General features: G+C 37.1%; 2 protein-coding genes across 6 annotated transcripts in view; both read left to right on the top strand.

Annotated features, from left to right (window-relative positions):
• Positions 1 to 5,709: 5,709 nt before the first annotated feature.
• LOC137958495 (NAC domain-containing protein 2-like) lies at positions 5,710 to 7,947 on the top strand. The gene is made up of 3 exons (XM_068805545.1): positions 5,710 to 5,890; positions 6,023 to 6,339; positions 7,147 to 7,947. The coding sequence occupies exons 1-3, from the start codon at positions 5,710 to 5,712 to the stop codon at positions 7,744 to 7,746; spliced, it is 1,098 nt and encodes a 365-aa protein (XP_068661646.1). The 3' UTR covers positions 7,747 to 7,947.
• Positions 7,948 to 13,507: 5,560 nt separating this feature from the next.
• The window catches only part of LOC137958563 (guanine nucleotide exchange factor SPIKE 1-like), a 56,268-nt gene continuing 48,884 nt past the window's right edge, over positions 13,508 to 20,891 (top strand). For 2 of the 5 annotated variants that reach the window (XM_068805628.1, XM_068805624.1), the window contains exon 1: positions 16,033 to 16,182. In XM_068805628.1, coding sequence (XP_068661729.1) covers positions 16,084 to 16,182 — 99 coding nt within the window. In that variant the 5' untranslated portion in view covers positions 16,033 to 16,083. Of the gene's footprint in view, positions 14,015 to 16,032; positions 16,183 to 20,891 lie in introns of those variants that run through there. The other 3 variants (XM_068805626.1, XM_068805627.1, XM_068805625.1) reach the window with 3 other exon arrangements.

Below are 20,891 nucleotides of genomic sequence, written 5' to 3'. Positions count from 1 at the left end.
TTTTATAATTTTTTTAATTTTTTTTTTTTTGCAAGACTAGGAATCAATAGGAATCAAGTAGAAAATATTTTCGTCCCCGAATGACCATTTGTGCTATCATAGGAAAACAAAATTCTGAAAATTTTATTTTTTCTTTGACTATTTTTTTCATTGGAAATATTTTTTTGGGGAATTTATGGTAAGTTTTCTTGCATTTATTTCACCATATAAAACAAAAGGGAAAATTAGCTATTGAGATTGTGTTTATACTAGAACATAAAAATAAAAAATATATATAACCACTTTTAATACTTTTGGTCTAGTTTTCCCATTGTTTCCTATCGGAGAAATAAAATAAAATTTTAATAATATTTCTAAAAGGCAAAGGGAATCAATTGAAAACAAATATGTCCCCATAAATAGCACAAACACCAAAAATAAAATCGTCAAACAAATATTTTTTTCTTTATATTTTTCTATTGGCAGAAACACATCCAAAAAAAAAAATTGGAATATTTAAAGGTTGGTTATGACATCACTAAGCTTGTTAAGTACACCTCACACCAGAATTTTAGGCCCACATAAGATAGTCCTACTGCCAATTCGCATACAACTTTATGTGGGTCATGACTGCACTTCACCACTTATCAGGTGAACCATGTGTTGTTGTTAGGACCACAATAGAAAGTGTACATGAGCCTATTGCTTTATTATTGTGTGAGGGTCACGTTAAAATCTGGGCCTACACTTTTTATATCTACTGGACTTATAAGATGGTCTTCCATTACCCAATAGAAGCCCAATGGATGGTATGAGATCTATTCCGTCAATTTCTTGCTCTTCTTACAAAATAAAAATCTTCACTTTACGTTTTGTAGCTTCACAACGAGGAGTAGTAGAGCTTTTTAATTTTTTCTCATAAAAAGCACGTTGTTGGCTCAGGTACCATTGCCAAAAGAAGCCAACGTACACATATTTACATCAAGAGGAGAAAGGGAGGAAAAAGGAGCATGTCTTTGGCCAAAGTCGTTGAAAATTGAATATTGTGTTAAAGAATAATTTAACATAGGATTAATAAATATAAAGATTTTGAATTTATTAGTTGGAAAATAGGTTTTCTAATTTAGCTAATCATTTTGGGATAAACATTGGACCCAACTTCACATAGTATTAGAACAAATATTCATATGTGGGTCTCCACCCAAATTATTTACATGTAGAGTCACGAAAGAGGGCTTATGCGTGAGGGAGAGTATTAAAGAATAATCCCACATACATTAGTGAGTACAAAGATCTTAAATTTATTAGTTGGAAAATAAGCTTCTTAAATTGGCAAGTAATATAGTAAACAAATATTTATTTTAACAATATTTTAATTATTTTATAAATAAAAAATTTTAATTATTATTTTTATGACGATAGTTTAATTTTTCCTAACTTAGGAAAATTTAAACCATTGCCTTCCTCATGGCATACGTCGTTTTCCTCACATTACGCATCATCTTCCTCAGTAGCGGGAGACTATGCCGACGAAGTCGGCAGGCTAGGGGGCAACGGTGACAAAGAAAGCTCTTTAACGGTACACCGAGAGGGAGAATAAAGGGAGGCCGAGAAACTCTACGACATAGCTCGGCCTCGTGTGCTCTACTACGGAGGTAGAGAGAGACCCAACTTCACATATCTGCATCGGGGTTTGACGTGCATTCACCCTTTTTAGAGAGTCAATATACTAATGATATATTCAGAGGGCGGGGCATGAGTTGAACAATAGAGTTATTAGGACTAACCCCCTCATGTATCTTGCTATCATCTCTACTTCTTTTTTACCAATGGGGTGTAGTTTTTGACCGTTTGATAGGGAATTATAATGTGATGGCACTTCAAATCCTAAAAATTGTGGCTTGTGCAGAATTCTTGCTGAAAATAAATAGTTTTACATTAGTTGAAAGGATTGGTTTCTGACATCAGTCAGTAGCTTTTTGCCCCATTTTATAGTCGGCAAAGCGAAGGCATTGGTGTCATTCTCCAAGCCGATAATAAATTAATTGACGATGGCCATTGGGAGGTGTTACTGATGGAAGTGAATGTAATGTAGTAAATAGCCCTTAACAAACGAACATGGGAGGACCCTATCCTAGAGGAGTGACCAAATTAGACCCACTCTGAAATCAGAATTTAGATTGGACTCCGTCTGAGATTCAAGCCGTTAGACCGATTCCTTGGTTAGGACGAGATCCAGTCGGAGTCACAAATCGACTCGGTCAGGCTAAGCAAGGTATGGAATTGAAATGAAGGGTCATGCGGAGCGAGTGGTTAAGCCTCAAGCTTTGAAGGAAGAAGAGCGATAAATGTAAAAAAAAGAAAAAAAAAAGACAAAGAAAGTAAGGTTTTGTAGACCGAGTGTGGAGTAAGAAAGTCACGATTCTTGGGTTTTGATTTTGGTGGTAGGTGAATTGCGGTTAGGCGGACGCCCACCCCGTTTGCGAAAATTCCTGTGAGAGGGCCCATGCAACGGGGTATTACAGCAAGGAAAAGCGTGCCAACTTGACTTGGCAATACCCAGATATCAGAAATGGCGCCGCCCAATTCGGTCTTGACTTTACTCAAGACCTTGAGCTTGCTTGCACGTGGACACAATTTTTAATATTAACAAAACGAGATAACTTAAAAGCCTTGATTGGTGATCTGAGATTGGTCAAATCGTGGGCTTCAACTGCGCGCTTTACGAATTTGTCCACCAAACAACTATCAACGCTGCAGCTGTTCTGTGTCAAATCTACAAAATCTTCTTTCCCTCGTTTCCTTCTCTTCTTTTTCTTCTTCTTTTAGTAAACAGTCAGAATCATGGGGCAAGAATAAGCTTTGGAAAAATATAAGATCTATGAGGGTTAGATCTGTATTGTAATGTGGAGAGGATGATAATCAGGCACCTTTCAATCAATCCCCACCCCTTTTTAGTTAGTTAGGCTGGCATCTACTGTCCTATCTGAATTTTGATACAATTAAGTCAATAATACAAGAGAGAGAGAGAGAGAGAGACAGAGACAGAGAGAAAAGGTGACAAGGCACGAGAGATGGAGATGAATTCAGACTTGAAAGTCAAGCCTCTGCTACGATTGCAATTGAAGTCCTCACTTCTCCTCTCGTAATTGGCACATATTCCCCCTTTCGCCTAAATCAGCAAATACTGAATAATATTTCTTTTGGTTTTATTCTCGCATGGCCGGGATGTGGAGCAAGCACATCCAAAGAAAAGGTCGCTCCAGTGACAAAAGAAAACTATATAAATGACAGACACGTGGCCTACACGGAAACTTAAGATTCAAGGGACCTTCCCTAGTTACAACTTTATCACCGATGTAAAGTGTGCTTTCTTTTTTGTTCTTGCATCAGTCGTGACAAAAAAAAAAAAAAAATTTATGCTTTCTCTTACAGTCAGTGCAGTGCGGCAGCAGTGGATCGCTGGCTTTTATATTAAATACTATTTTCTTCATTTTTCCCTAGCAAAAGAAGACGAAAGGGATTATTCAAAGAGGATGATATACTAGGATTCCAAAAAGGGAGGAGGAGTTTTGGATAATGATCACGTTTTGCTATCTCATGGCCATTTTTTTTAGTTTTTCCCTCAGTTGTAACGAAAAACTCTTTTAAAATCATTGGATTGCGCCTCGTACCTCAGCATTCTAACGACCGAGTTTTCGGTATGGAAGATGGATTGAATCTCTTTCTCTCTCGATCCAATTAAACTAGAGTTTTAAGGAGTTTATAACCTCCACTCCGTACATGCAGGAGATATTCCAACGCGCCATTCCGTAACCACCTTTTCCATCTTTTCTATTTGGCTATCAATCAGCTTCTATAATAGCGAAAATAATAATAATAATAATAAAAACGAAGAAGACGACGACGAACTGAAGAAGATGCCTATCCTTTATTATTTATATTCACATTGGGTCCTCGAGCTCAAAAGGCTTGGCCGCGTTTCCAGTTTCTATCATCCACCTCGACCTCATCAGGAACAAAGTGGATAACAGCTGCCACATCAACGCATGCGGTTTATTGGTCTCCTGGTCTTTCACACTTGGAAGTTCGAATCGAACTACCAACCGTGTCCAATGTCAAATGTAAAAGGGAAGCAGCAAATGGATAACTACCCCTTTACTCAACCAATTACGATTATAGACTCTTTGCTAATGTTTCTTCTTTTATTTTTTATTAATTAATCCTTCAATTACTTGAATCTTGAAAGTGCCGGCACACGTCATGCATGCGATTGGGATACATATCCACATGTATATCGTAATTGTGGATTAGTCCTCCTTAAGTAATCAAATGAGAAGATGAAAAAGATGCTTTCGCATTTCATTCCATGTACGTTGCCCAGGCCAGAGCATCAGCTCTAGGAAGTGGGTGTCAGTGTCACTTTTGCTGGCTCCACACGCAGCCAACGTGGCTTCCTCCTCATGGGTACGCGTCCACGGTGGTCCTCCTCGATTGTGCAAGTTTTGAGGAGGATAAGCCACGTGGCTAACCACAATGCCAACAAAACCATTCTTTCTTTCTCTTCTTGTTTTTTTTTTTTTTTTTTTTTTTTTTATCTGGCGGGGTTTAGCAATTTTGGGGGGTTAGCGTGAATTTGAGAATTTAGTCTATTGTTTGGTGATAGTAGGAAGACCGATTCAAAGATGTAGGCATCCTCACGTACAGTTCCTTTCGAATCATCACTTCACTCTTCATTCTCTTTCTCAATTTTTGTTTTTCTTTCTCTCTTCAGACCTTTATTCTAAAACAAAAAAGATGAGGATTTATATTAATCGCAAAGAAGATAGAATATAGAGTGCCTCCGACATGTCAAAACCTAAAGAATCGAAAAGATCAACTTCTCATTTAACTGTGTAGGGCGTCGTCCGCCCTCTTTTACATATATGATCGGCTTTCGCCCGCCGAGATGAAGGTGAATCAGTCAAGTCGACTGAGTCTTTGAAAGCCAAAAAGGGAACGGCCATGATTTTATACGTCTCTTTACTAGGATTTTATCGCTCTCGATCGGGTGAAAAAGACTTTGGATTGGTGTAAAGACATTATCATAGTTTTCTTAGGACAAGAAAATTGGTTTTGAGATATTATGTTGAAGCAAAGGCCACGTCAAAGTGGAAAATTAGAAGAGCATTTGGAGTAACGGAGTCGAGGAAGCGAATTTTCAGAAAGAAGAAAAAAGGATTATAACACATGACGTGGACGGCCACGATGAAAGCTACACGTGTCGATCAATATTGATTACATGATGTCATCAACCCATCGTCGTTCCTCCATCACGCCGTCTTCCACTCCTCTTCAGACTCCATGAAACGATAGGCCATTTGTTAATCTCACCTAGGAAAACCAACAGCTGTGTTCGCTTTACGCCTTACCTTCTCCTTGTTGCCCACCAAATCTCCCACTATTTACACCCGTCTCCCTAATCTCCTCCCACTACACGACAAATCCCCTCAACCATAAAAGGCCATACTCTCCTCCTCTCCCAAAAATTTCAATCTCCTCCCTCTCTGTCCAGCGTCTAGCCCCCCCCCCGGTCTCAACGACCTTGTTCTTTCTCACATCGTCCTCTTTTTTCTGACATTCAAGTGCAGTCTTACTAAGCTACTCTCCTCTGTTTTCTTCTTCTTTTTGTTTCTTTTTGTTTCTTTTGCACCTATCGGGCTTGTTTTGTCATTCTCTGTTGATTGAATTATGAGTACAGCTCGGAGCACTTCCAACCCTGGAGCATCGCTTCCACCGGGTTTCAGATTTCACCCAACCGACGAAGAGCTAATCCTCCATTACCTTAGGAACAAAGCAACTTCTCTCCCTTGCCCCGTATCAATCATCGCCGAGGTCGATATCTACAAGTTCGATCCATGGGATCTTCCAGGTATCCCACCGGAGTTTCCTCACTTTTGTTTTCTTGAGGGATAGCATTTACCCCGTTTTTATTGATTCATGGCACGCCGTTGAGTTTGTCGATACAGTAGAATTGACTTAGCTCCGTTTTTGTATAATATAGGCCAAGCCTCCTTCGGGGAGAAGGAGTGGTACTTCTTCAGCCCGAGGGACCGAAAGTATCCGAACGGAGCGCGTCCCAACCGAGCGGCGGCTTCGGGGTACTGGAAGGCGACAGGGACGGACAAGCCGATAGCGGCGAGTGGCAACGGTCAGGAGAGCATCGGGGTGAAGAAAGCTCTCGTCTTCTACAAGGGCAGACCTCCAAAGGGCATCAAGACAAACTGGATCATGCATGAATATCGCCTTTCCGACGCTGCGGCTGCTACCACTACGGCTCCCAACCGCCCCATCAAACTTCTGAAAGATTCTTCCATGAGGGTAAGATATAGTTTACATGCACTTCAAAACTCTCTTAATCATCCAAATTTCTCTTTTGTTATTATCCCTGCTTTATGCTAGAAAATAATTTAAACATCTGATCAGTTGGGCTGCCGGCTTCTGATCCGAATCAGTTGGAAGATAAGAACTGAAAAGAATCGAATCGATTCATCAGACTCCAAACGACAGATAACTTTTGTCTTTACCACCCTTGGCTTTATTCCAAATCTAAGATAGAATATGGACTCGACGGCCGATCCCGTCCCAGGACCCAACTCCCCAAGTCGAAACTTGACGATGTAGACGAAAATGTCCTTGTGATTTGTTTTGTCTACCCAAGAGCAAATAGCAAAAGTGCTCTCCGGACCAATACCACAACTTCTTTAGTTTTGATTAGATTATAAACCCTAAACTCCCAGGGTGATCAGGAAGCAGTCTCGATCCAAACTGACCGCTTTACCTTTGACTACGCGCACATGGCACAATGATTTGGTACTTCAATAATAATGCGATTTATTTAGTCCGTTTAAATTTTGTAAGCAATGGCAATCCAGTAACAGTTTTGACTTTTGTGTTTTGACTGGAACCAAAACGAACTGCAGCAAATTTGCTTTTGATACTTCTTCTATTCGAAATTTCCAACTTCTTAAAAGTAAGCTGTAAAGCTGTAAGCCAGTTACCCAAGTGCATTTCGCCCTTACTTTCTAGCTTCTGAAAGCTCGTAGTTTTTTGGGTTTCAGATTTATTTTTTTACATAATATTGAACTCGTTTTGTCTGATGTAATGGGAATCGATGACATTTTTCAGCTGGACGACTGGGTTCTTTGCCGAATCTACAGGAAGAGCAATCCCCTTCCCACCACCACGACGGCAACATCTGATCGTGAACATGTAGATGTTCCTTCTGTCGACGGTGTAGTCCCTTTTACAAGCGGGCCGAATTTCACCTATCAAACTACCAGCCTTCAAGTGCCCAAGTCTTCTTCCTTCTCCGACCTTCTCAACGCTGCAGATTTCTCTTTGCTGAATCATCTCCTCTATGAAACCCACTCAGACCTGGCCGCTCCCGAACTCAACCTTACGTCTTCTGCTTATGCTGACAGTAGTAACACCTCTAACCAGCAGTTGATGATCAACAGCAGCAGCGGTAACAACGCTTGCTCGCTTCAGAGGATGGCTCAGCCCCACCCCTCTGTTCCCACCATGCAACATCACCTCAAGCGCGAGAGACCGGAGGCTGGAAACACGGATGAAGACATTTTAAACCCCTCCAAGAAGTTAAACAGTGCTTCTTGCTATTTGAACAATTGCACTTCTCAGTTGGACGCTTCTCCGTACCATTTACACAATCAACCATTGATCTACAACCAGCAGATACTACTGAACTCTCGTCTAGAGTTTCTGTGAAGTTTGCATAAAAGCAAAAGGCAACAAAGTTCAGGGATTCGGGCTTATGACCCTGGACTCTCTTTTTGTACAGGCAAAAGAAAGATTAGGAGGTTCGTGGGTGCGTTAGAAAACTTGGAATCTTCGAATGGTGTCAAAAAAGCAGATACCATTTGGTCAATAGAGAGAAAAGGAAGAGATAAACACACGATTTTTTTTACAGTCTACGGTTTGAATTGTAAATATCTCTTCGGTTTGTAACTTTATTGCCGTTTTAATAAGATAATGGAAGGTTTGTTGCATATGATCCACTGTTAACAGTCAACGGCACTGTTCCTGATTGTTTTCAGGCCTCTTTCAGAAAATGGGTATACTACACGGAAAGGAGTTCCCTCATCAGAAGGAACCTCCTGGATCCAGATATTGGACGTTTTTTTATCGAGTCTGGAGGCTTGTGAGATGCTTTTAACACGAAAAGAATCTGTCTATGATATGCCAGTCCAGAATTTCCAGTAGTTCGTTTCATCTTTTTACATTTTTTTTATTCTGATTATGATGGAACTTTGCAAGGTTCCACCACACCTCCACACCCCCCACTAAAGAGGTTTGGTCTCTCTTGTGGCCCGATACAGGCATACCCACCCCTTCCTTTCGACCTACCTCTCATGAAACGTACACATTTTGGACTACTAGAGAGGACCCGCTAAAATATACATTGCTCTTACGCATGGAACGTCACTGGGTCTAATTGTAAGTAATCTTACGTGTTGGTGTTTATTTATAGAAACTGATAAACTGACGTTTGTATTTAGTTTCATAAGAAATTAGAATTCAGAACTAGATCATTAGTAGGTTTTATATTGTAACCGATCGTTTTCTATGTAAAGCTTTGTTTTAAGTTGCTGAAAACGTAAAGTCTTAAGGTTTAGAAAATTTAAGTAAGCTAATTTGGCAGTTCTATTTGTTGCCCTCTCGTGACACTGATTGTTTTGTGCTCCTTCATTCTCAAAAAACGTTTGCTAATCCACACTCGGTGTGAAGACGATTGATCATTAAAATTTTAAATTTTAAATGTATGTTAAGCAAAGGTAATTCTTCCTTGTTTTGTCATCTTTTACCCTGTGTATTTTTGTTTACTTCCAAGTAAGCATTTGCCGCGAATTCTTGTTTGTATTTATCCTTTTTTCAGCAATAAAGACGAAGAACAAGCAAAAAAAAAAAAAAAACAAAAATGTGTATCAAAGATGAAGAGGCAGAGTTCCTCCATTTCTCTTTTTTTTTCCTTCCCCTCATTGGGATAACTTTTGCCAACGAATTTATAGATTTGTTAATAGAAAATCAAAATCTCTACCAACACTTAGACTCGCATAAAGCAACCCTCAACCAACAAAATTCACAATTCCCTGGCAAAGAGACACTTCTACTAGTGAATTTGTAAATTTTGATGGTAGAAATGCATTCTCTACTAGCGAAATTAAAAAATTATAAATTATACAAAAAAAATATATTTACACCATCTACGAGAGGATCACTAGATGCTTTGGCTCTGATTTTGTATATGTTGAAAGAAACAATGCATCTTTTTCTCTATATTCTTCGTCTTATAATTATACAACATATTATTGTTGAGATTTGTCAATCCACCCGTACTCGGAGTGATAAGCTTAAAATTTAATAATTTTTTTATTTAATTGGTCTATTAGTTATTAATTGGCTTTGTTATTTGGTTTGTGAATTAATTGGATAATTATTTGGCCAATTAGTTATTCAATTGATTAATGTAAAATAAATTATTTATTATTTAACAAGTTAACTAGTTGTTGAATAAGTCAATTTAGGTTGATTATAAATTATTTAGTTAATTACCCATTAATTATGTACTATTAAATATCAATTATTATTTATTAATTTGTTGTTTCTTTAGTTAATCAATATTGATTAACTGAATATAATTATCTAACTAATTATTATTAATTAATTGTTAGCTTTATATTAATAACATATCTAAGCAATCGCCACTATCTCATACCATAATGAAAACGAAAGTTTTCTTTTTCTTCTAAATGAATAAGGATAGGGGTGGCTTCGAACCAAGCCGACTCGCGAGCGGCTCATGTTCGGCTCGGTTCGATTCATTATCTATCGAGTTTGAGCTCTGAAATCGACTTGTTTACCTTAACGAGCCAAACTCGATCGAAGCCAGGTTCGGTTTGTTGGCTCGCAAGCCGGCTCGAGGTGAGTCGGGATCGGTATCGGGTCGGGAGCGGGAGCATGAGCAAGGGGTGGGGGGGGGGGGATTTTCCTCCCCTCGTCACCGCCAAGCCCCTCCCGTCGACTCTTGTCGCCATCGACAGCTGCTCGCCAGCCGCCTCTATGGCCGTCCGTTCGATTTCTTCCTCTCCTCGTCGTCGCAGCCGTTATCCCTGACGACAGGTCCTGCCCGGCGTCGTAACCCCCTTCCCTCTGTGTCGTCTTTGCGGAAAACCTGAACCAGTAAGTTAAGAGGAGAAATTAGGGGAGAAATAATCTCCTCTCTGCCCCGCATGAATGATTTCACACATGCGAGATCATAAAGTTTAAAAATAAATAAAAAATCCTTAAACTCTCCTTCCTCATAGCTCGTGAAAAAATTAAAAATACATATTATAGAAATAAGTTTTTATGATCTATTAGTGTCTCATGTTTTTTTAAAATATCTTTCTAATTGAAAATTCATATTAAAAGTCATATAATTTTTTTAAGAAAGATTTTCCTACCAAGATGGGGTAGAAAACTTTATAGAAATTTTTTGAATAAGTATTTAACAGTTGATGTTGTAATACTTTTAGCATAAAGCAATTTTCATTGCAATTTTGTGTTTGACATTTTATTTGATTAAAATTTTATCGATAAGTATAATAATATATTAGATTGATTAATACTTTGTATTTATTTCCCTATAAGAGGCAATAAGAGGTCCATTTAACTTTCCTAAGAAATTGTTTTCTAATAAGTCACTAAAAGTAATAAGATTTTATATAAAGGGTTTTTTTGGAATATGTATCATAGGAAAAATATTCTTAGTTTTTCCTTGAATATAAATTTTCATTTAGGGGCACTAAGGAGACCATATTAAATTTATGGCCAGATTCAAAAATTACAAAACAAGCTAGACAATAATTGGAGTAAAAAAGATTAATATTGGTGCATTTTAATTCATTATTGAAATTCAATCCCGAACCTCCCCTATCATTATTTTTTTTAAATGTATGCATAATTTTATATATAATTTATTCTAAGCCACCCTATGTGCGAGATCATAAACAAGGAAAAAAAAACTTTTTGTCCCTTCCTCATGGCTCTTAAAAAAATTGAAAAGGTATTTCAGTAGAAATACGTTTCGAGAGACTATTAGTGATTTTTTCAATAAATGTTGAAAATACATTTTTAGTAGAAATATAAGGACAATTAGTGCCTCATGTTTTTTGAAGATATTTTTCTAATTATAAATTCTTGTTAAAAAATCATATAATTTTCTAAGTAAGATTTTCTTGCCAAGATGGGCTAGAAAATCGTATAGACAAATTTTGAATAAGTATTTAACAGTTGATGATATAATTCTTTTAGCATGAGGCAATTTTCATAGCAATTTTGTGTTTGATATTTTATTTGATTAAAAATTTATCAATAAGTATAATAATATATTAGATTAATTATTATTTATTATTTATTTCCTTGGTAAAGGTTATAAGAGGCCCATTTAACTTTTATAAGACAAATTTAAGATATATTTTTTTAATTTTCTAGTAAGTTTCTGATAGTAATATGATTTTAATTAAGGGATTTATAGTTTTTATTTGGGTGATTGTAGATTGATAGTGTTATTTCATTTAATTTTGTTGTGTTTGATTATTGTATGAAGTTTATTCATAATGTTATGCATAGTATGGAGTGTTTAGACTATTTTATGGAATGTATAAACAATTTCATGGAGTGTTTATGGAATGTATAAACAATTTTATGAAGTGTTTATGTAGGTATTATGTATATAGATTATGCCTAATTTTAAGTAGAGGTCATGCCAAATTTTATATAAGTATTATATACATAGATTATGCTCAATTTTAAGTAAAGGTCATACCCAATCTTATACATGTATTATATATATAGGTTATGCCCAATTTTATGTAGAGGTCATACCCAATTTTATGTAAAATATATGTATAATTTTATATACAATTTATTATATATATATATTTTTAAAAAGTTTTAAATGTTTGTTAAAGCTCGAGCTCTGCTCAAACTTGGTTAAAATTTTTGGGCTCAAGGTCGATAACAATTTTAGGCTCGAGATGAGGTTCGGCTCGAAATATTTAAATCGAAATCGCCTCGAACATAGGCAGGTTCGGGCTCGGCTCGGCTCAATGCCACCCCTAAATAAGGAGAAATTTTCTTAGAATGGATTTGGTTAAAAAATGTGAAGTCTGGAGCCAACCAAGACGGTAAAGCCCCCAATTAGCCTATTTTTTTTAAATGATGCCCTCGAGAGCTTAAGTATTTTTTAATTAATTAGTTGGTTATAATTTATTAATTAATTTGTTAAAAATGCAGGGTTTGGAGCCACCCAAGCGTACTTTGGTTGAATTGATGATGACTACAACGTTGGATTGGTCGATGGCAAGAAAGAAGGGTCCTTGCGAGGAATTACCTCTTTGGTGCATACGATTTGATAATTAATTGATGTCCTTTTGGCCAAATAAATTGGAAAAAGCTAGAACATATGGGAGAAATTACGTAAATAAATAAGTGACTCGATTATCAACTAGTTAATTACCAATTATTTGGTTAGTTACTCATGTTATCATTTGTTCAATTTTCATTTACGGTCTATTATTTAATTCCTAATTACTTGTTTAATCCTTCAATTAATTAAATAGCTATTGATCCATTTGTTATTTAATTGGCTGATTAATTTAGTAACCATATACTAATTAGGTATGTAATTGGTTATTTCAGGTTATTAATTGTGTTGTTAGCTTAATTAATTAGTTAATTATTTTGTCAATCTGTTAATTTATTGGAGAGTTAGTTCACCCTACAACGTAAAGTCACTAACCATTCCCAAGAAATATATAGTTTTTTGATAAAATAAGGAGTGTACAAGTGGCACATCTGAAGAGATGAAAATAAATTTTGCTTACAGCTAAACTAGCAGTAAAAGTAGTTTTCTGGAGTCCATAGGTTATTAATTGTGTTGTTAGCTTAATTAATTAGTTAATTATTTTGTCAATCTGTTAATTTATTGGAGAGTTAGTTCACCCTACAACGTAAAGTCACTAACCATTCCCAAGAAATATATAGTTTTTTGATAAAATAAGGAGTGTACAAGTGGCACATCTGAAGAGATGAAAATAAATTTTGCTTACAGCTAAACTAGCAGTAAAAGTAGTTTTCTGGAGTCCATAGGAGTGGGCGAAGAGAAACACACTGCATTCGTCACGGACCGAGCTAAGTCACACTTAGTTGGCCAAACTCCAAACCTGTCCAATCGTATCAGCTTGGAAGTCGAGTCCGTGCTCGCCTCGCCATCGAGTAGGAGTTGACCGCGAATCGCGAACTAGAGCACCTTGACGATGACGAGAAGTCCCGATTCCAAATGCACAAAAACATCGATGCGACACCCAGAGGCCAGACCCCCCCCCCCCCCCCCCCGAGACTCGCATTCGCTAAACCCCTCCGGAGTCCTTTTGTCCTAAATCTGACTCATTTATCTGTACGGTTTCTCTAATTAATTACCAACAAGAGGACCAGACGTCACTGAAACTCGAGAGAAAATCACCAGAGAGAGGAAGAGAGACAGAGTGAGGTATGTTGGTTTGGAGTGCGCTTCTACTCTGTCTTGTGTGCGACATTTGTTTGCTGCAATTTGAAGGGATCACTGCACGACCTCGAAGCTCTTTCTTTTCCTTTCTCTATAAGTATTAGGCATAGTATAATGCTTTTGTTTGCTTCCCTGTACAGGCTCCGATTCGAGATACCTTAAACCCAAATCCTCCGCTCTTCTCTCCCTCGTCTCCTACTTTCACTAACCCTGCTTCACGCTCCTTCCTCATTTTCGCATTCCCTTCTTCGCACCGTTTCCGTTTATAAAATTGTCCGGGAGATTGACACTCAGAACGAGGGTTTTCTTGCACAATGGAGTTGACATCGAATCTATCGCTGTGCTGTAGGGTTCGAGCTCCCTCGATCTGCTCTTATGTGCCCTAGCTCGACCATATAAAGACGTTCTATATTTCACCTGCGGCTCAAGGTATCACACTTCTTCTTTGCTAGTCACATCTCCGGAATGCTGCTTTTAGTTTATTTTTGTACTTCATCTCTTTCTTCTTCTCAGGAAATGCTGCTTCACGAAATTCTCCTTTTTCTGTTCATTTTATTTATTTGCCTGGCAACCTGTGGACCGCTGGACCTGTGGTCCGGCTCCATCTAGTGCATTTTTTTGGACCTGTTAAATGTACGTGAATGTCATAGATATTTACCTGGTCGAAAGTGTTGTCAAGCTTAGTCAGACTCGTTGCCAGAAGTTAAAGTTGAGTTTGAATAGAACCAAAGGAATTCATCTCTTAGCTTCGAGCCATATATGAATCTGATTTAGTAATATAAAGCGATCATTCCATTTGGTGAAGAAACATTACAATGTTGGTGCCGATCACTTGGTTGTGTTAGCAATCACTTGTTTTGATCTTTTCTGTAATGTTTTCATTATCTTGTCAGTATCCTCCTTTGGAAATTCTTCAACTCATATTATGGTTTAGATGTGATGGAGTTCATATTGTCTCTGTAAATCTTTCTCATTTATTAACGAGTTGGATGATGTCTCGATGCACTGCATGGTGACATCTTTATTGCAATTTGGTTGTATAAAAAAAATGGCTATCCAGTAAAGCCACCTTGTGCTTTGGCTGAAAAAAAAACAGTCGTATTTGATGAAGTAGCTCTGTGCTTAGTTTCTTTCTCTCCGGTTTTGGTAGAAATTTGCTAATTGGTCTAATAAGCGTCAAAGTCTTATAGGATTATGTTGAGCTTTGAGCTGTAAAAGCATGCCACTATGTGTGATTTAGAGAAGTCTACATGTCTATCCATCTTATATGCATCATTTTTTCATGCAATACTTCTTTCAATGATTTTATCAATTTGCATTTTGTTTAACACTCTTAATTTCAAGGAAGCTAAATGTGCATTGAATTTTCTTCCTATAAAAGAATCATGTGAGCAAGGCCTAGGGCAGATCTTGGCACTTTTATTGGACAGCTAATAAAACAGTGGAACTACGAAATTTAAAAATAAAAAAGACAAATGAAGAGAGAGGGATTTCTCTGACGGTGTTGATTCAGGTGAAGAAGTCTTCTGGTTGGTTTGGTGGTGCAGTGGATAATCAAGAAATCGAAGGTTTCCTTGCTGAAATCCTAAAGGGCACAAAGAGAAAAGAGACAAGAGCAAAGATGACTGCTGAACTTCTTATTTCTTTTCACCAATTTATGCCCATTACAACCTTAAATTGATACTCAAGACAAAACATCTTCAAAGAGACTGAAATAACTCTAGCAGTTATAACTTTTGAAGGATAAAAATTTATTAAGCCCTTAAATACGAAAATAAAAGAAAAGTCAATGAAAACTAAATAATCTAAGAAATAAGGACTTGGGCCTCATTTCTTCTTCTTCTTATCCGGCTTGGATTGATCAAGTGTATTCAAGTACACTTTGGCTTGCTTCTCTACATCATTTGGTTATTGTTGAAGTTGGGCCACCATTTCAAAATGACCAGCCAAAGGTAGGAGGCCCTTTACAATTACATATTTTAGAAGATTTCTGAACTGTTGATAAATTTGAGCCTATTGAACCTTGGACAATCCTTTTTCATGCCCAGACCCAAGCATACAACCCAATCTGAGAGGTGAAGCTCATGTATGGCTTCAAAACAGTGGTCTGTTTGCCTACCAATGCTTCTCCTCACATCTAGGCTTAAACAGACTCTGTGGCCTATGATGTGTTTAAAATAGGTACAAGCTGCTCAACAATGATGGATTTGTCACATCCAAACATGAGCAGATAACCTGGCTTGAGACATGGATTACTTATACAGATGACTGAATGGTGGTTTTTTTACCCACCGAATGGACTTGTAGGAGTACTTGGAAAAATACTCACATTCGAGTTAAGGTAAAGAGAGACATGTAGTAGGTTTAGGGTTCTAGGCTAGCCAAAGAGATACAGTTGAAGACGTGTGCTTCATTTTGTTCTTTTTGAAAAAAAAGGAAGTCTTCGAGGCCATTTTCTTTAGCATTTTTCTCTATAATGTGCATAACACTTTTGCTTAATGATGGTTCAGGTCATGGAAGACATATCAACTCATGGGCAGCGCTTCAGAAGAATACCACGCCAGTCATTCGCTTCAATTCAGGAGCTGGATCCTTTGGTTTGTTCCTTTTCAATTAATTTGTGCAACCTAGTAAGAATGTGTGGTGATAAGTAGTTATTTAGTGAAAATAAGATCAGGGTTACAACCTTTCTCTGGCTTTTCGAATTGCCTTTGCTCTATTCTGTCTGTAATGAATATCTGCTTTACTTCATCATGCTTCTTATACTTATTTTGAGAACTCATACAACTCCAATTGTTGCTTCCACAAAGGTTACTCTAGATCAGTAACAGTTATATATTTGTTGGGAATAAAATAGATACCATGAGCAAATTATATTAGTAAATGATAATATTGTTCTAGGGCTCCATAGTTTAAAAAAGCAATAAAGGAGGTTGGCATAGTTGGTGTTGGGTTTAGAGGTTTGAGAGGAGAACCAAAGAATGGAAGAAGAAGAAGACTGGAAGACGATAAAGAGAAGAGAATGCGAGGCTGTTAATCTAACTCCTTTATTTCTATCAATTATAGAACCAATATATTCAAATATCTAATTTACTTCTGACTTACACCTACTAAACAGGGGAAAGAAAGTATTCAAGTGAAAATACTTAAATTGTCCAAAGCGTAGTCTATATTTCTTATGCCATGGAACAGTAAAGGACTTGGTTGCTCATATTAGGTTCCATACTATACCATTACCAGGTATTCATTAAGTCATTTTCCTTCTTCCAGCTTTTAGGTTGAGGAGAAGGAGGGTCAACTCTGATAATGTGATTTACGTTTCTAATTTCCAAAAAAGTTTCAATTGCCTTTGACCATAACATATAGTTTTTTTGGTTCAACTTAACTGTAGAAATTTGAAGATGGGACAGATCCTTTCCATCCATATCAAAACCCATTGAAGATGAAGTCACATCACAAGAGCTTGACGAGGCCATTGCTCAATTTAATACCTCAAAACACAGCAGAACACAGCTTTAAAGTCGCTCAGTTGCAACTTAAAGCATCTGAAAAACACAGTTCTCTTGAAAATGAAAAGAGTATCAACTGTTTACTTAAATATAATAGCAAGCACAGTAAAGAAGACTTGCACTGAATCTGAATAAAGGAAATTTGTTATGTGAAGGCTTGCACAACTTAGAATGGTCAAAAGTCTGATCTTAACCTAACCATGGGCACTGGCAGAATCAAAGTAACAAAGAGATGAAACTTCAGCACCTTATACGTGTGTGCAGATAAAAAAACAAGAACTAGCATGTTGCAGCAACCAAATATGACCCCACCATTGAACATTCCATGGTTTAAGGGTCCAAAACACACTAATTCACTCAACAGCAGTAGTTTCAGGAAGTAATTTGGCACAGTTTCAGCAAGAGTAGTCACAAAGACTAGGCTTTGTACTCTGCACAGACCAGAATAGAAACTAAGAAGTCCTAACTTTCATTCTCCTAGCACTGGACACTCAAACCACCAATCAATGGGTTGGGGCACAAGAAAGGAGATGAAAGGTTGTATAGGTTCTCAGCAGCAGAAAAAAATCAATTTTTTCCTCAATATAGGCTATCTCAGATAAAGAACAAGAAAGGAGAATAAATTCCAGTGGCCTGAAAGGAGAATAGAGTAAGAAGGTAGACAAAAATGAGAGAGAAAGATAGAAGTTTCTGAGATAGCACAAAAGAGAAACTCTGGAACTAGGGGTGAGTTTGACCCCTTAGATACCTTATATATGATTAAGTGAAAATAAAGCACAGTTGCATACATCTTCTCCTTAGTTACACAAGAAACAATTGTCCAGATATAAGCTAAAACACTTGAAAAAAGTTTCCTAAGGAAAAGGGACTGAAATACCTAAACTACCCATTGCACAGAAGGACTAAAATACCCTTCAGATTACATAATTTAATAGCTTCACTGTGGTGATGATGTTATAGTTGAAAGTTATTAATGATGGAAATCTTACTAAGCACACTACTACCAAGTGGAAGCTATGTTTCGAGGAACAGATAGTAGGGCTTCAAATTGGAGACAATACTGTTTCTTGTATTTGGACTCACATTCCGAGATCCGCTAATTCGGCAGCAGATGCGCTTGCTAGGCAGGGAGCTAACCTACAATCGCTAGTTGTAAGGGATATGCTCCTCCAAATTTTGTAAAATTTTGTTTTCTCTCTCGTTTTATTAATACCTCTTTTTTAAAAAAAAAATAAAAAAATTGGGGACAGTACATATGCCTTCTCAGGCTTGCGATCTTCTGCAGTATTTGATCTCACTTCTATTTTTGCGCATAAGCTAATTTAACTCTCATAGGAGATGAAACTCTCTAAGGACATTTTACTTGCCTATTGTTTATGAAATAACGATCTTAAATCCCTTTAGATTATCATGGTAAAAGTAATTGGAGAGAAAGTGTTGAGTCTGTGAAATCTTTGCTATTGTTGAATATTTTACCCTTGTACTATCTGCTAAATCCGCCAGAGATGAAAACTTTATGATGTCAATTGCAACTGGTCCTCTGCATGAGTCATGTTCCAACCTGGGTGTCTACGATGTTCATGCACAAGCTTTAGGGGGGAGTATTTAAGAACGAAATTAGTTGTATGTTCAATTGTTATTATGTTTCCTTCTTTTCATTTTGGTTTTTGTAGCCCCCAAGAGAGTAGGGGTATTTTTGTCATCATAATTTAATTAAACCTATAACTAAAGGTCTGGGGGAGCTCATCCACATTGAAGGGAAGAGCTTCTCCCCTTTCATTATTCCTCTCAAGTTCTCTCTTTTCACAACAAACCCTAAGTTTCTCCTTCTTTTTTTCCCTACCAATTCTTGAATCTGAATCCTTGAGGTAGAGAGATGAAGAGAGAAGAGAACTTAGAGTTTGGTGTGAAGAGAGAGAACTTGAGACATGAAAAATGTGAGGGAGAAGCTCTTCCTTTCAATGTTGATGAGCTCCACCCTTTACTTATAGGTTTGATTAAATTATAGTGACCAAAAACGTCCATGCTCTCTTAGGGTTACATAGACCTAGAATTTAGGATTACATAAACCTAGAATTTAGGATTACATAAACCTAGAACTTAGGGTTACATAAACCAAGAATGAAAAGAAAAAAATAAAATAACAATATAACATACAACTACTTTTGTTCTTCAATACTCTCCTCCAAACTGGTGCATAAACATCATAGACACCCAACTTGGAACATGTCTCATATGGAGGACTAACTACATTTGCTTTAGTAAACATGTTAGCCATGTGATTCTTGGAAGGTATGTAATGCATGCATATGATTCTTGTTTGTAGCTTCTTTTGAACCGAGTGGCAGTCAAGTTCTATGTGTTTTGGTTCTCTCATCGAAGACTAGATTGGTTGTTCTGTGGATGGCTGTTTGGTTGTCACAATGAAGTTTCATTGGAGTGCTTATAGAAAAACCCAGAAATCAACAAAATAGCAATTCGGTTGATTTTTCTATCAAATATAATTGTATACACGATCTAGCTGAATGTCTCCTAATTGAAGGAGTCTGAAATCTGTTAAGATTCTGGCTGTTAACTTATAAAAAGAGCTTTCTATGTTTAGAAACTCGAAAAAAAATTTCATACAAAGTTGCCGAGAGAAGTAGTTTGAAGGTGCCGTGAAAGAATTCAACTACATTCACCAGCTTTGACTTTCAAATAGAGCTTTTATCTCTAGAAATTCAAGGAGAGAGTTATAAAACGGCAATCACCAGGTATTAAGAAGATCAGATGAGTTTCAAATAGTGACTCAGAATCCTGTTCTGAATCTAATTATCAATCGAGGAAGTCTGGTTTATTAGATAACTCAAAGAAAGGAAAAAAAAGAAAAAGAAAACACAAGTTACTAATCCCCTAAGTTGAGACAAGCTGCTGAGCATGGGAGGACGTCAATAAAAAGACAAGCTGCTGCTGAGCATGGGTCATGAAGAAAAAAACAGTGCATTCTCAAACGTGAATGCATAAATAATGCATAAAACCAAGAAGGTAGGGAAAGCATCAATGACTTTTATGCATGATTTTCATACATGAGGAAGGCTACATATGAACATCCATAAAATTATCCAAACTAGACTTGTTAAGAAGAAACTCAACTAGGACAAGATAAACTTATTTGGTGCGGCTAAGAGTGCTTCTTCCCCTGGGGCTTCATGAATGCCCTCATTGCATAAAAAAAATTGATTTTTGAGTTGTAGCCTTAACACTAGAATCCCTGCTCTAATACCATGTCAAATTCTAGAGTCGTAATTCATGATGCTTCTTAACTAACGAAGAAGAAGAAGAGGAAAGAAGAAGAAGGAAGAAGAGAGCAGAAGAGGAGGAGAGAAAAGAAAAGGGAAGAGAAACTTAGTGTTTGGCATGAAGAGAAAACTTGAGACAATAATAATGAGAGGAGAGAGCTCTTCCCTTCGATGTGGATGAGCTCCCCGTCACCCTTTATTTTTAGGTTTAATTAAAATACAATGACAAAAATACCTTTGCTCTCTTAGGCTTAGTAAATCAAGACTGAAAAGAAGGAAACAAAATAACAATTTATCATACAACTACTTTTTGTTTTTCAATAGTTCGTTAATAGTTTTCTTCATGCCCCTTATAGATTGTTATAGTGAATGTAGAATGAGGGTCGTTGTTGTTCCAAAAGGGGTGTTTATGGTTATTCTCTTGTTGACATCACCTTGAGAAGATCTTGTACAGTGCAAAGTATGCCTATTCTAGTTTCTCACCAAAAGTGTATTAACTAATGGTCTGGATTTGAAGAG

The sequence above is a fragment of the Aristolochia californica genome, unplaced genomic scaffold (assembly GCF_029961685.1).
Source record: "Aristolochia californica isolate CCGP_79_NKW_82.1479 unplaced genomic scaffold, dmAriCali1.0.hap1 SCAF_3, whole genome shotgun sequence".
NCBI lineage: Eukaryota > Viridiplantae > Streptophyta > Magnoliopsida > Piperales > Aristolochiaceae > Aristolochia > Aristolochia californica.
The sequence above is the reverse complement of the archived record's forward strand: the minus strand, read 5'-3'. Positions and strand labels throughout refer to the sequence as shown.